The sequence below is a fragment of the Equus asinus genome, chromosome 1 (genome assembly GCF_041296235.1).
Source record: "Equus asinus isolate D_3611 breed Donkey chromosome 1, EquAss-T2T_v2, whole genome shotgun sequence".
In the NCBI taxonomy this organism is placed as follows: Eukaryota; Metazoa; Chordata; class Mammalia; order Perissodactyla; family Equidae; genus Equus; species Equus asinus.
The window spans coordinates 189,341,276-189,355,265 of NC_091790.1; the positions used below are offsets into that span (position 1 = coordinate 189,341,276).

General features: G+C 43.0%; 1 protein-coding gene across 9 annotated transcripts in view; it reads right to left on the reverse strand.

The window, feature by feature from the left end:
* Window positions 1-13,990, reverse strand: part of LOC106829999 (solute carrier family 23 member 2-like) — a 72,581-nt gene that overhangs the window by 47,736 nt on the left and 10,855 nt on the right. For all 9 annotated transcript variants that reach the window (XM_070514133.1, XM_070514147.1, XM_044780155.2 and 6 more), the window contains exon 4: window positions 3,635-3,794. In XM_070514133.1, the coding sequence (XP_070370234.1) occupies window positions 3,635-3,794 (160 nt within the window). The remainder of the gene's footprint in view (window positions 1-3,634; window positions 3,795-13,990) is intronic.

Below are 13,990 nucleotides of genomic sequence, written 5' to 3' on the forward strand. Positions count from 1 at the left end.
GGGAAATCCCGCCCCTGGCATCTAGCAGGGCAGGGTAAGGCAACCCTGCTTCTCATTCTTTGCTTGGTTTTAATCTGGATTTACTAATGCCAAGTATAGGATCCCTGGAGGACAGAAAAAACAAAAACAAAAGAACGCCTCCACCAACTACATGCGTTCTGTGATTCATTCTATGATGAAATAATAAAACTAGGCTGCACTGAAAAAAAAAAAGCCTAATTTGGAAAAGGTAGTGCAACCCACAATATTAGGAGATTAACCAGTCAACCTGGAAAAAATCCAGGGCCCACCAGCCTGAGAAGTGAAATTCTTAACTATATCTTGCTCTGGAATTACATGGAAAAGTTCTTTAAAAAAGCCCTGTTAACTCTGGGTCCACCCTGAGATAAAAAGGAAGCACAAGGACTTGATGAGATTATTGAAGTTCACCCACATCTGGGTGCCCTTTTGGACTGCATATGAGAGCACAGGCACGGGTAAAGGGCTGTTTTGGAGAGGGAAGAACAGCAGAAGGTGTTGGCTGAGAGTCACAAGTCCTGGCCCAGACTGTCTACTGTGATCTTACAAGTCAGTGCTCCCTGAGGAATCGGAAGTGTTGGTGGTGGAGTGCATGCTGAATGAGGACTGACCCCGATAGAAGCCAGATGCTTCAGTTCTGCCATGGGGCTTTTGGTGTGGATGTGGCTTGGAGCAGCTACCCAACCACTCTCCCTCTGAAAGACCATTGCTGACTAGTCTTCTACTGGGTGCTGTTTAGAATTAGACCACTACTGAGTGTCACCAAATAACTCTGAGGTCAGAGATCCCAATCACATTTTGACTGATGTCAGGAAAATATTCAAACAAGGAAGGGGCGATTAAAGGGAAATAGTTATATTCAGGAGAAGAAAAGGTTTTACCCAGGATGGGTTCATAGGATCCATAAGCAAGTGACAGTCCCCTCTCCCCTGGGGTGGACACCACCTCACAAGATAATCTAACTCTAGCAACACAGACTTGGATGCCGCTGTGTGAGTCTTTGCATTCAAAAAGCACTGGTTGGAATCTTGCTAAAGGTGCTGCTCACCCAGCTGAGAAAGTCTGAGACTGGAAGAGTATAGTGATACCAACCCTGATATCTGTTTCCCCACATTAAACCCAGCATATATGGGGTTAAAACCAAAACACTCATTCCCTGCTTACTCTCTGGCTTCCTGGCTCCAGAATCCACTATCCTCCATGGAGACTGACACCATCAAGGACAAGCACCTGGATCATCTCCTCCCCACAAAGAGATACAGGCTGGTGGGAAAGCTGCTGACCAGCAACTTTACCTAAAACCCCAAATAAAAACCCTTCCTCTTAGCTTTTCGGGGAGTTTGGGATTTCAGCGTTAGCTGCCCTCTCTCCTTGCTCAGCGCTGTGTAAAAATAAAATTCCTACTTTCTTCCACCACACTGGGTGTCAGAAATTGGCTTGCTGTGCAACGGGTGAGTGAACTCACTTCAGGTTCGGTAACAATAGCATTTCCACAGAAGGACCTTGATGGAAGAAGTAAGGCACGTCTAAATCCAGCCAGTGGTCCAAGTTATGTGTGATGTGACTGACTGCACACATAAATACCTGGAATTATCCCTATGTAATTATATAGATTCTTGGACTGTGGCCGATGGTCTAGCAGTTTGGTCTGGCAAGCGGATCACAGAAAGCTCAATTGAAATATCACCTCTTGTAGGATAGGACTTTATACTCAAATTTCCATTACTGGAAGTTCATGTTGATGCCCCTCAGTCTTAAAAAGAAGAGAGAAGTATGATTTTGAATGTAGTCACTAGGCCCAGGAGATGACACCTTGGGCCACAAGCCACAGGCACATGGACTCACAAACAACATAATCCTCATCTCCACTTGAAGTTGCTTATGTGGCCCGTGATGATCCACATTGCCAATAGCAGTGGGCGCATGTGCCTTTGGTGGGAGAATATGAGGATACATGGCCCACCATAGAGCTGGTAGGCTGGCCATACTGGACATTTCACAGAACATGGGAGATTCGAACATTTTTTAAACTGGTATTGACAGTGTTTCTGAACTGAGCTTTGCCTCTTCTGCAAGTGAAGCCCTGGCCCAGACTACTATAAGAAGGCTGGTGACCCAGATTGACCAACATGAATATCAATTTATCTATCTAACAGCTTAAGGATCACTTTTCACAGCCTGAACAGGACAGGAGTGGACCAAGAAATACCATATCAAGTGATCTTTTCGTGTGTCATATCACTTCGGAAAAGCAGTGAAATTATTGCAAATTAGAATGTGCTTGAACCAACAAAATGTGTGAGACAAAAGCACAAAGGGCTGGCTTTCCAGGCTAGGATAATGTGAAGCTAAACTGTGGGGCACAAAAGTGAGTTGTCAGTGTAGCAGGTCCTAAATGATGGGTGGAGGAATGAGAAGGTAACGAAGCCTTATTTTCCCAGGACTAGGGATTTGGTCATGTTCCCTAAAAGATAGAAATAATAGAAATCAATTTAGTTCAATTGTTGGAATTCTGCTGGTACTTATGGGCCAGATTGGAAACTCCAGTGTGTTCAGGGTGAAACTTAACCAATGGAGAGGATCCAGTGACAATACACTTATTAAATCATTTGAAAGTACCTAGGGGAAGGAAACACAAGAGGGTTTAACAGTGTTACTTTTGCTGCCCACTATTTAAAGTATAGAAGAGAATGACTCAAAATCTCTTCCTCCAACAGAAGCAAGGGAATGGGCTAAGAAGGGCTCCCAGTGGACAAAAAGAAAGATGGCGGCAGAAATACAAATTACTGTTTCGAATAATGCTCCTTTGCCCTTTACATTTAAAATAAGTTGGATATATGGACAGCTAATTTTTGACAAGGGAGCCAAAAGCATACAATGGAGAAGGGAGTCTCTTCAATAAATGGTGTTGGGAAAACTGGGCAGCCACATGCAAAAGAATGAAAGTAGACCATTACATTACACTGTGCACAAAAATCAACTCAAAATGGATTAAAGACTTGAATTTAAGACCTGAAACCATAAAACTTCTAGAAGAAAACATAGGCAGTACACTCTTTGACATCGATCTTAGCAGCATATTTTCAAGTACCATGTCTGACCAGGCAAGAGAAACAAAAGAAAAAATAAACAAATGGAACTACATCAAAATAAAAAGCTTCTGCACAGCAAAGGAAACCATCAACAAAATTAAAAGACAACCTAACAACTGGGAGAAGATACTTGCAAACCATATATCAGATAAGGGGTTAATATCCAAAATATACAAAGAACTCATACATCTCAACAACAAAAAACCAACAACCCAATTAAAAAATTGGGCAAAGATCTGAACAGAGATTTCGCCAAAGAAGATATATGGATGGCCAACAGGTATATGAAAACATGTTCAACATCATTAACTATCAGGGAAATTCAAATCAAAACTACCATGAGATATCACCGCACTCAGGTCAAAATGGCTATAATTAAAAGACAGGAAAAAACAGCAGTATTTTAAAGCCGGGAATCTTGCCCAGCCATGAGCTGAACAATGAAAGTTGAACAAATGAGTCATCTCGGGAGCCCCTGTTGAGTACCCCTCCATTCCTCCCATCCACTTCCCCTGCCCCATTACCTCTCGGATCCTCTTCTGCCATTCCTCGGTGAATTCAGGAGAGCTGGCGTTCACCTGGCTGGCATTGAGTGTCCACTCGGGGCATTTCCAGGCAGGAAGGGAAAGCATGGCCAGGGAGGGCGCCACAAAACCAAATGACCCTCCCTGGAGAATGGGCAGCCTGGAGGAGGGGAAAGGATGTGGTTACCCATAAGATCCTTTAGTACTAGTCCGTCACTGGCCCCTTTTAATCCCAAGTCCTACCTCAATTTCCAGGCAACACATGACCCCTGTTGTCCTCAGTTTACAGGGAACTCCTGCCAAGCTCCAAGTCAGACCCATGAACTCTGCTACACTTTGGACAGGTAGGAGAGGTGGGGAGGGGAAAGACAAGCAGACCTAACCCCAGTCCTGGAGAGGCAAGCCCAGGAGGAGAGAGTCAGGTGCTGGGAAAAGGTCTGGAGACAGCACAGAGCTCAGCAAACACAGGTAGTGAGTGCCATTGTCTACCCCAGTCCCAGAGAATCTTCCCTGACCAAGGATCAAAGCACAGCTCACACATGTGGAGTTCCCCACTGACAAGAGATGCACAGCCTAGAGTCTGGGTTGCCAGAGTCTTCTGTGTCTTCAAACTGAATAGCAGACCCAGACCTCCACCTACAGGCTCTTTTTGATCACATGGACAGAAGAGGACAGAGGTCAGTTGTCAGGGCGTGTCACCCATCCAGGCCCCTCTCACTCCTGGTCGGTGTCTCACTCTAGCCTCTGTGAGAACTTCTAGCAGTGCCTCCCTGGCTTGTCCTCCCTTCAAGGTGAACACAGCCTCACAAGTCAACCTCCACCAACCCTCTCTTACTAGAGGTCAGAAGCTATTAAGTCTGCCCGCCCTGGATGCTAGAATTTGGAGGAGTGGGGATGGAACAGGGGTACCCCAGCCTCTTGATTGCATTTGTCAGCATGGCCCACCCTGGTCAAGTACTTTTTCTTAACAATACTAGCTGGGTATTTTTGAACTCAGGATTCCATGAAGACAGCTTAAAGGACTATTCTGGAGAATGACTGAACATAGTTTATATAATAAAATATAAAGTGTATGAAAGAATTTTGCTGTCTAGGTGGCCCTTGTATCCTAGCTGAATATTGGAATCAGCGATGTCTGGGCATCACCCTCAGACAAGTTAACGGGCTTGTCTAGGAGCGCGCCCCAGCAGGGCGAGTGCATAAAGCTCTGGGTGATTCCAACGTGCAGCCGGGGCCAAGAACAACTGATCTAGATGCATAAATCTAGACCCATAACGCTCCAAAATAGAATGGAATACATTGCACATCTAAGTACCTTGACAGAGAAGGGAAACTCGCTATACTTAGATCATTGCAAACTTCCTTTTGAGCTTTTAAAATGAACATAGACATCTTTGTATAAAGGTATAACCAGAGAGTACATAATATAGGACTTGTGTTTTAATTTTTTGCTGTAATTTTCTATGCACATTTCATTCATTCAACAAATGTTTTTTGAGGACCTGCTGTGGTGGCAGGCACTGGGTGCCAGGTATTGGGAATACCACAGTGAGGGGGAAAAAGCTCCCAGTGCTATTCTAGTTACACATTTCTGTTAGTCCTCGTACTAACTAACCATGTATATCCCTGACTGCCTCTCAGGGATTGCTTTGAACACCTTAGCAAGCACTTTCAGGGAGGCTTACACACACCCCACCACGTTAGTGTGCCACCACTGCCTCAGCCATTTCGGTATTACTGGGTTCCATGAGGGCTGGGATTCAGTATTTTTTTTTTCTATCCCTCCAGCGCTGAGGCCGGTGCCACAAAAATCCTTCCAACATTGGGTTTTATTATTATTACTTTTTTTCAGTTTAATAAGCATATAATGAAACCCTAACAAATGTTAATTTGCATTTCATTAAGTCAAGAAAGATGTGCACTCATTCATGTGATTTCATGTGTTTTTCCTTGCCTATAAGCTGTCTATTCATTACATAGAATTTGAATACTGTCAAAATATATTTATAATAATTCTTTACTTACAATAGTGAGCTTTTCATTTTTAAAAAGTGTTTTCTGTTATTGTATGTAGGAATTCATCCCTAACTCAGAAATTATTTAAGGGAGTATTTCAAAATTTTCAAGTAGCTGAGCACTTTTCTAACTCTGTTCGTGTTATTTTCTTTCAAGATTATTGCATGTACTTGGGATAATATGATATGGACTTTGTGCCTTTTTGTATTGCTAAATACCTTTTATGTTCAAGAGCAAGATGAATTTTTTTCCATTTATTTGCTTCAGTGTATTATCATGTCTTAACTTTAGGTTCACACAGTATATCAATAAATTCTTCCCCCATTATTCTGTACTCAGACCTTCCAACTCCATTTTCCATTGAGTCCTCTCTTTCCTCACTTCATTTTGTTAGCATTCCCATTTCTTTCCCATAACTTCTTATTGGTACCCTTTTGAGAGAGAGGTAGATAAGTGATTGATAGAATAGATACATACATAGATAGATCTACATATATTTCCTGCATTTCTACTAGGTTTTCCATTATACACTTTCCTGGTACATGTTTGGGATATACGTACCAGTATCATTACTAGGCTTTCATTGTTTAGCATCTCTCTTACCTTTTATGATGACCTTAATGTGTATCTCAGTGCTCTTTTAAATTTCATATTAATTTATCTGGTACCATGGCAACTCTTTTTTTTTTAAATTTTCCCATGAGTATGATTCACTATTATTATACACGTGCCTGTTGATTAAAACCTCAACAACTTAGAACTAGAAGAGCCTGTGAAATGTATGCAGCCTGGCCTTGTCACTTTATAGATAGGGGATCTGGGGCCCAAGGTCACAGAGTTAACTAGGACAAGTACTTGGGTCTCCTCACTTGTCATCACTGCCCTGTGACACCAATTAACATCATGGCATAGACCAAAGGCGAATTTAAATCTGGCTCTACCTTATTAGTGTGTGACCCAGGCATGTTGCCCAACTTCTGCAAGCCTGTGTCCCCTTCAGTAAAGTAAAGACAACAGACTCTCCTCAAGGAGTAGCTGTGAAGAAAAAATATATGTAAATACTTAGCCCAATGCCTAGGGCATAGAGAGCTCAATAAGTAGCAGTAATTGTAATTCTTATTTCCTCTGAAATGTGTGGGTACTTCCTGAGAATGTAGTGCACATCAGGACATTTTCTTAATGTTTCCCTTAAATAACAGATGTTATCATGTGAGACTGTTTTTACTGTTGTTTCTGGATTTCCATTTCTTGCAGGTTGGTTCTCTAAGATTTGTCTTCTATGATCCCTGTTTTCTTTTGCGTTGTTGGACTCCAGGTGCTTGGGTGGGTCCAAGGCTGCATCTCTGCCTCAATGACCCCTTGCTCTGTGGCATCCTCTCAGCCCCTCAGGTAGCACGGCATTACCTGCACAGCCCTTCACAGCTTTCACTTTACTCCTCTGTGTTATTTCCTCTGATCTAGCTCTTTTTTTCTTTTTTTTTAAAGACTGGCACCTGAGCTAACATCTGTTGCCAATCTTCTTTCTTTTTTTTTCTTTCTCACCAAAGCCCCCCAGTACATAGTTGTGTATTCTAGTTGTAGTTCCTTCTGGTTGTGCTATGTAGGACACCGCCTCAGCACAGCTTGAGGAGTGGTGCCATGTCTGCGTCCAGGATCTGAACCAGGAAAACCCTGGGCCACTGAAGCAGAGCATGTGAACTTAACCACTCAGCCAAGGAGCCGGCCCCTGTTCTAGTTCTTAAAGTAGACAGTGTCTGTCTACTTTAGGGGCTTATGTTAACATTTAAGGGTTAATATCTGATGTATAGCTCTCTTCACATGGTGTCACAACATATATCAATTGGGATGGAGTTGCTTTTATTGGATCTACTAATTATTTGGAAGCTTATCATCCTAGTATTGTTGGATCAATTTCAGATCCTCTCTCTCTCTCTCACTGTCTCTATCTCTTTTTTTGTTTGTTTTTGTTGGATTTTATTTGGAGGATGTGCTCTAGTAATGTGCCACAAGTCCCAACATAACAAGTATTAACTTTAGCTGTTGATTTACACTTCATCTTGTTCCAAGTAGGGTTTACAGGGACTTACAAATATGTTACAGTAAGGACCTGACTTGCACTCTATACTCAGACCTTCCAATTTCATTTTCCACCTATTCCTTCTCCCTCTCCCTACCCCATCTCACACACAGCCAGCCTCATGAATCATTGCAGACAAAGCAAGTCTGGGCTCAGATGGATTGAGTCTGGGTGCAAATCTCCACTGCCACCCTGACAACATCCCATAGAAACATGGGCAGACTCTCTCTGTCCATCCTCCTCCTCTCTCCACCCTTCACCATCTCATCAGTCTGCTTACGTACAAACAAGAGAAAACTCCCGACCATTTTCCTTTACAACAGTGACTTTCATGTTTTCTAAGAAGAAGTAAAATGTCAAAATCTGCAGCCTCGGGAATGTATCCTAAAAGTCTGATAGGATTAGTATTTTAGGTTGGCAAAGCCACAGAAATGTGTCCCTGGGGGTCATATTAACATCTAAGTTTATAGAGTACTTAAAAACTGCGCAACATTTTCATTTCGTTACCTCAAGAGTACTTCAGGGTGGGTAGGATGACACTGTACTGTCTGTGTATGAGGAAATTGATGCCAGGAAGAAGCCAGTTGCAGGGTTCAGCTGGGAAGTGGGGGAGCCCTGATGAGAAAGTCTGAGTCACGGGCCAAATTGCAACAGTGTGTTTGTTATAAGGACAAGTGACAACAGGACTTGTGTTAAGAAAAATCTACTTGAAGGATTTATGCTAACGATTAGGTGGGACATTTTTCTCCTCTCTTTGTAGTCCCATTTTGGCCCATCAACTAGGAACATCTAAACTTTTGGAAGTATTGGGAAATTAAGCCTCAACCCTTCTCTCTGAGCTCTCATGTAGTCCTGTTAAAGAAAATATTATTCATGAAACTTGTTAAAGATGTTAAGGCAGACTTTATTCAAGGGAGGGGCTCTACAATGGGATTTTGTGGTGGGAGAGAGATCAGGCTCAACTTCCAACACAACATGAAATGTGGGAATTTATCACCAAGGAGCAGGGTGGGGGTCAGTGGATGGAAAAGTACTAAGAGGAAGTCTACTGGGTTTAGCAACAGGATGCTCATTGTTGATGTTGTGACTTAGACACTGTGACTAAAAGACCTCTCCCAGTTAAATGCTAAATAGACAGAAAACCCAGCACAACTTGGGCCTGTACAAAATCTTGCAGAGAGAGAGGAAGGGCATATAGGCTTAGGACTTCTTAAAATCACATTGGAAGCTAGAAGACAATGGAAGAATGCTTTCAAGATTCTGAAAGAAAATTATTTCCAACCTAAAATTCTATACCAAGCAAAGCTATCAATCAAGTGTCACAGAAGAATCAACACATTTTCACTTACACAAACTCTTACAAAATTTACCTCCCATGTACCCTTTCTCAGGAAGCTACTAGATAATTGTGTTCCACCAAAGAAAGAGGAAGCTATGGGAACAAGAAATCTAGACTTGAGAACTGGCATGAAGGGAATTCCCAGCATGAGGGTGAAGAGGCATCTGAGGATGACAGCTGAGCACCAGGCACAGGCAGCCACCATTCCAAACTCCAGCAAGTCAGAGGGCTCCAGGAGAAATTCATCAAGAAGATGAACCTGATTGACTGTGCGATGTGAATGAAATTATTAAGAAGAGATTCAGACAACAAGAAGAGAGTTTAAAATTGAATTAGAAGTAAGAACTTAGAAAATTAAGCATATTAAAAACAAGAAAGATTTTAGCTACAGGGTAAACAAAAAGTTGAGCAGGAAAGGAGCTTTGTGATTCAGATCTGAATATCATCATAGTCATTATAACGTAAGCACCGAATAGTGATCTGTGCTGGGAATGTAGGAGAACAGGAGGATGGGAAATGTGCTTGTATGTGGTGGGAGGGAGAGGCTGTGAGAGAAAAAGAAATTGTACTCATCCATGTCGGCACATCAACCAGGAATGCCTAAAACAGAGGCGTGTTAGTTAGAGACTTGGAGGAAAATGCCTAAATAATCAGCTTGGAGGGATGAGAGTGCTTGCCTCTGCCTGGAAGAAAACGGGGAGATCTCTGGTGGCGAGGGAAAGCCTGTTCATCTGTCTTCTTTAAACCCGTCGCTACCCACTGCCCTGAGTGTGCCTTTGACACCTGTCCCCTCCCCCATGAACTGACGGTGGACTGCGGGCCATTGCTCCAGTCCTTCCTTCTGTTCTGCACCGAATACATGCACGCCTGCCCTTTCTTGTTTTTAGGGGCTTTAATGCTGATCATCACAGGGAAACAGATCAGGGAAACAAAGATAAAAGCAGGTGGGGTGACAAAGGTTGCAGATTGTCATAAGTTATCTCAAGGCAGGGGTCTTGCTCCATAGCTCCCCGGCCCCCTTCCAAGAAGGTAATGGGCAGCCTTCTAAACCTTTGCTCTCAGGCACAGATTCAAAGGGTGTAGCTCACAAAACACACCCTGATACTTTTCTAAAATAACATTTTAAGTGGTTTTTATTTTTCCCAGTTATAAAGTAACACATGGACTTTGAAGAAAAACAAATGGCAAGTAAAGAAAAGTATAAAGAATAAATTTGTCACCCTAATTCTACAACCCAGAAATAATCATCAAAATTTTGTTTCGGTCCTCTTTTTATCTTTAACTAGATAAACTTTATCAGCACATATATAATATGTACCTTTCATATATAATGTATATCACCCAGAAATGTATAACATTTCTTCCAGTTCTTTTTCTGTCTTTAACTAGATAAATGATTATCAGTACATATAAAATTTACACCTCTCATAATTATGAATTACATTGGTCACTATTACAATAGTGAAAAACTTGAAACAACTTAAATGTTCTTTAATAGGAAATGGTTAAATAAGCCAGAATATACTTATATATTCTAGAATATGGAATACTTTGTTATCATTTTTTAAAAAGTTCTGTTGTGGAAGTGTGTTTATTGAAACTGAAAGATATTTACAATGCTTTGCATATGTTTATAAAAGGGGGAGGAGTGTTTTTTGCCACAATTAAATTTTCTTAATTATTAAAAAAGGAAGGGAGGGTGCAAAATTGTCTGTATGGTACAATCCTTTTCTTGGTGTGAAAAATAGATTTTCTGTGCTGAGCTAAGCACTTTATGTGCATTATCTAATTTAAGACTCAAGGCTTTTCAAAAATTAAAAAACAGTTCCTTTTCACAGAAATGTGTGGACTCTGAGAGAAAAGAAAAGCAAATATTGTCAGGAGTAGAAAGGAGAGGGAGCACTAAGTCCCCACTGGGCAGGGCAGTATGTCCTGTGCATCCAGGAACCTGGAGGGATGAGGAGGAACAGGAACCAGGAACCCTGAGGAGGTTTGGGGTGGGGCCATGTGGAGTTTGAGGGGCCAGTGGGTAAATGGGGAAGAGGTCCACAGTTGGGAACAGAGGCATCTGAGTCACTGGAATCCAATCTCACCTGTGACATCATTCTGACGTCCCCTTCTTGGAGCCAATCCAATGAGTGGGTAAAAGAGAATGTCAAAGGGACTTTTCTTTGAAATAGGTCAGGATGGGGAGCAGAGCCTCAGGAATGTAGGAGGGGACTGATGAATTCTTCTTGAATTTAAAAGGGTCACTGGGTTCTGAGAAATCCTGGGCACCCCAAGAGCCCCAACTACTTCGCTCTTGGACAAAGAGCACTTTGTTCATGTTTTACTGGGCTCCCTACAGCAAGCAGGTAAGGACCTGCTAAATTTCGGGAAAGCCCATCGCGCACCTTCCCTGTGGATAACCGTCCAACTCAAACCCACAGGAAGCAGAAGCACCAGCCCCCTCTTTGGGACACATCAACCCCTCTCCCTCCTCTGATGTGTCTGAGGGCCAGGTCACTCTTCCACCCCAACGGCCACCACTGTTGCTGCTCCAGCCAGAGCTCCAAGGGCACATCTCGTGACCTAGCTGTCAACAGGGCAGGAGCAAGGTGGCTGCAGACCTCTTGTGATGGGTGTGGCCTTTCTGCATAACGAGGGACAGGTGCAGAGCTAGGACACGGCGGGGCTCGGCCCACAGGGAAGTAGGTGGATGAAAAGGACCAAGGGCAGGGCTGACTCAGGCGAAACTGCATGCAAGCGAACACTTTGTGGCGGGAGTGCTTGCTCCACACTTGAGATATTCCCAGGAAAATCGAAAAGCAGTCATATCACCTGGAAGCACTCCAGAAAAAGAAATCAGCTGGTAAAGTCGCAAATAATTCCAGAGATGGAGTTAAAACCCAGAATTACATATAGTCAATATTAGATTTCCCCCTGGTGATTGCCTTTCAAACTTAACCTCTTATTTTGAAATGAATGGTGAAGTATGCCCTTCCAGGAATTTCAGAGGTGAGCACCTGAGCGAGGAAAGCCCTAAAGTCATAGCAGGGAGCAGCTGTCAACGCTGCCAAGGCTTACCACTCCCTGCCCCACACTGGGCATGGCGCTCATGAGCTCTCATATCAGAAGCAGCAGTGATGGCCTCTTACCATTCCTTTTTGATTATTTAACATGGTTTTAAGTACTAAAACGTTCTGAAATCTTACTGCAACATCAACATTTTGTTTCTAATCTAGAAAAGTACACCATAAAATCCTGGTTAGCTGATAATTGATAATCAAATCGACTTGGCCTTTGATTCATAAGCTGTCAGTAAGGTTTTACAATCTGTAATATCTTAGGCAGTTACTCATTAGCATCTGAGGTGGAAATCCATTTTCATGGGCAGAACCAAAATCAAGTATATCCCTGCCCCCACCTCAGTCTAATGACATTAGCATGATTTATTTCCCTCTTTCTTTGCATGTTTAATTAGGGTGTAAGTTCTTTGAACCTTAGCTCCTGATTAGTTTGTGTCTCTCACAGAACTTACCAGAAGGCTAGGCCCACAGGCACTTTTACTACTGATTATTCACTTGAAACATGGCACTTCCTCATCTTCTCTGTCACCATCATGGGTGTCTACAATATTAGAGATGTAAGGGGCTTTTAGATATTATATAGTTCAACTCCTTCATCTTACAGATGAGAAAATTGAGCCTTGGAGAGCATCAATGACTTGTCCAAGTTCCCACAGCACAGAAGTGAGGACTGGAATTCCAGCCTCCAGTTTCCAAGCTCAAAGCTTTTCCATAAGGATAATTAACACCATCTCAGGTTTAAGGGGAAGGGCTCTTCCCTTTAATGCAGAAGAGTTTGTATTTGTAACTCTCCATGGAGCTGGGGCAGGGCTGAGGGGTTCTTGGGAATCCAGGCAGGCTGCTGCAAGGCCTGTCTAATGCTACTGTAGCATCTGACATTCCAGGGGCCAATACTGGGAAGACGGGAGGGTTCCTGGACCTTAGGGGCCTAAGAGACAGACCAGACCAAACCCTGTACCTCTTTGGGTTCTTGATGGGGAATTTGTATGAAATCTTGGCTCACAGAGATGGTGACAGGAGAAGATAGAGGGAGAAGGGAAATAACCTGCCAAAGATGTAGGTGCTAGTCTCCCACTCCTCGGCAGAGAATGGGAGAACTTCAGCACTGGCATAGCTCCTGGACATGACTTGCAAAGGAAGCACTGTGGAAAGTGCCCTTGACTTGATTTAGCAAAAGACCACGGTAGGAAGGAATATTCTCCTCTGGATGCTGCCTGCAGTCAGCCTGTCCTGGAAACAATGGGCCAACCCCGTATCAGCCTACACCTGTGGAGCTTGATTCAGATAATTGATAAGGAATAAATGGGTATTAATTTTTCGTGTCCAGTCATTTTCTCTTAAGACAGGTCAGGCAGAAGCACACTGTAGGGAAGATTTTCCATGTTCCTCTGCAGCTCCAGGGCTGATACAGGCCTGGCACAGATTAGATCAAAGCAGATTCAGAGTGACGGGCCCCTCACTTGCATGGCTCCTTCTAAAGCCCAGGGAGGAGCCCTGCAATGTGTTCACTAGCCATACACCTTCACAAAATTTGCAAAAGTAAAAGGTTTCAGCCACAATTGTCTATAACTACTATGTCCTTCCACCGCCACCTCCCTAACTCTAACCCTTGCATCAGATGGCATTTGAAGGGCCATGGGCCCTTTTAGGATCTGGCTAAGGAGGAGTTGAGTCAGGATAAATTTAGTTTGAATGTAGTGGGATATATTTTATGGTTCGAGACCCAAGTGTTGTTAATATATTGCTAGCCATCTTGGAATAATCATGGTTTCTAGCAACACTCTATTCCCAGTGTGCCAGCTCATTCTATGTCATGAAGGTGCAGGACCAGAGGCCACATTATGATCTGAATGTGC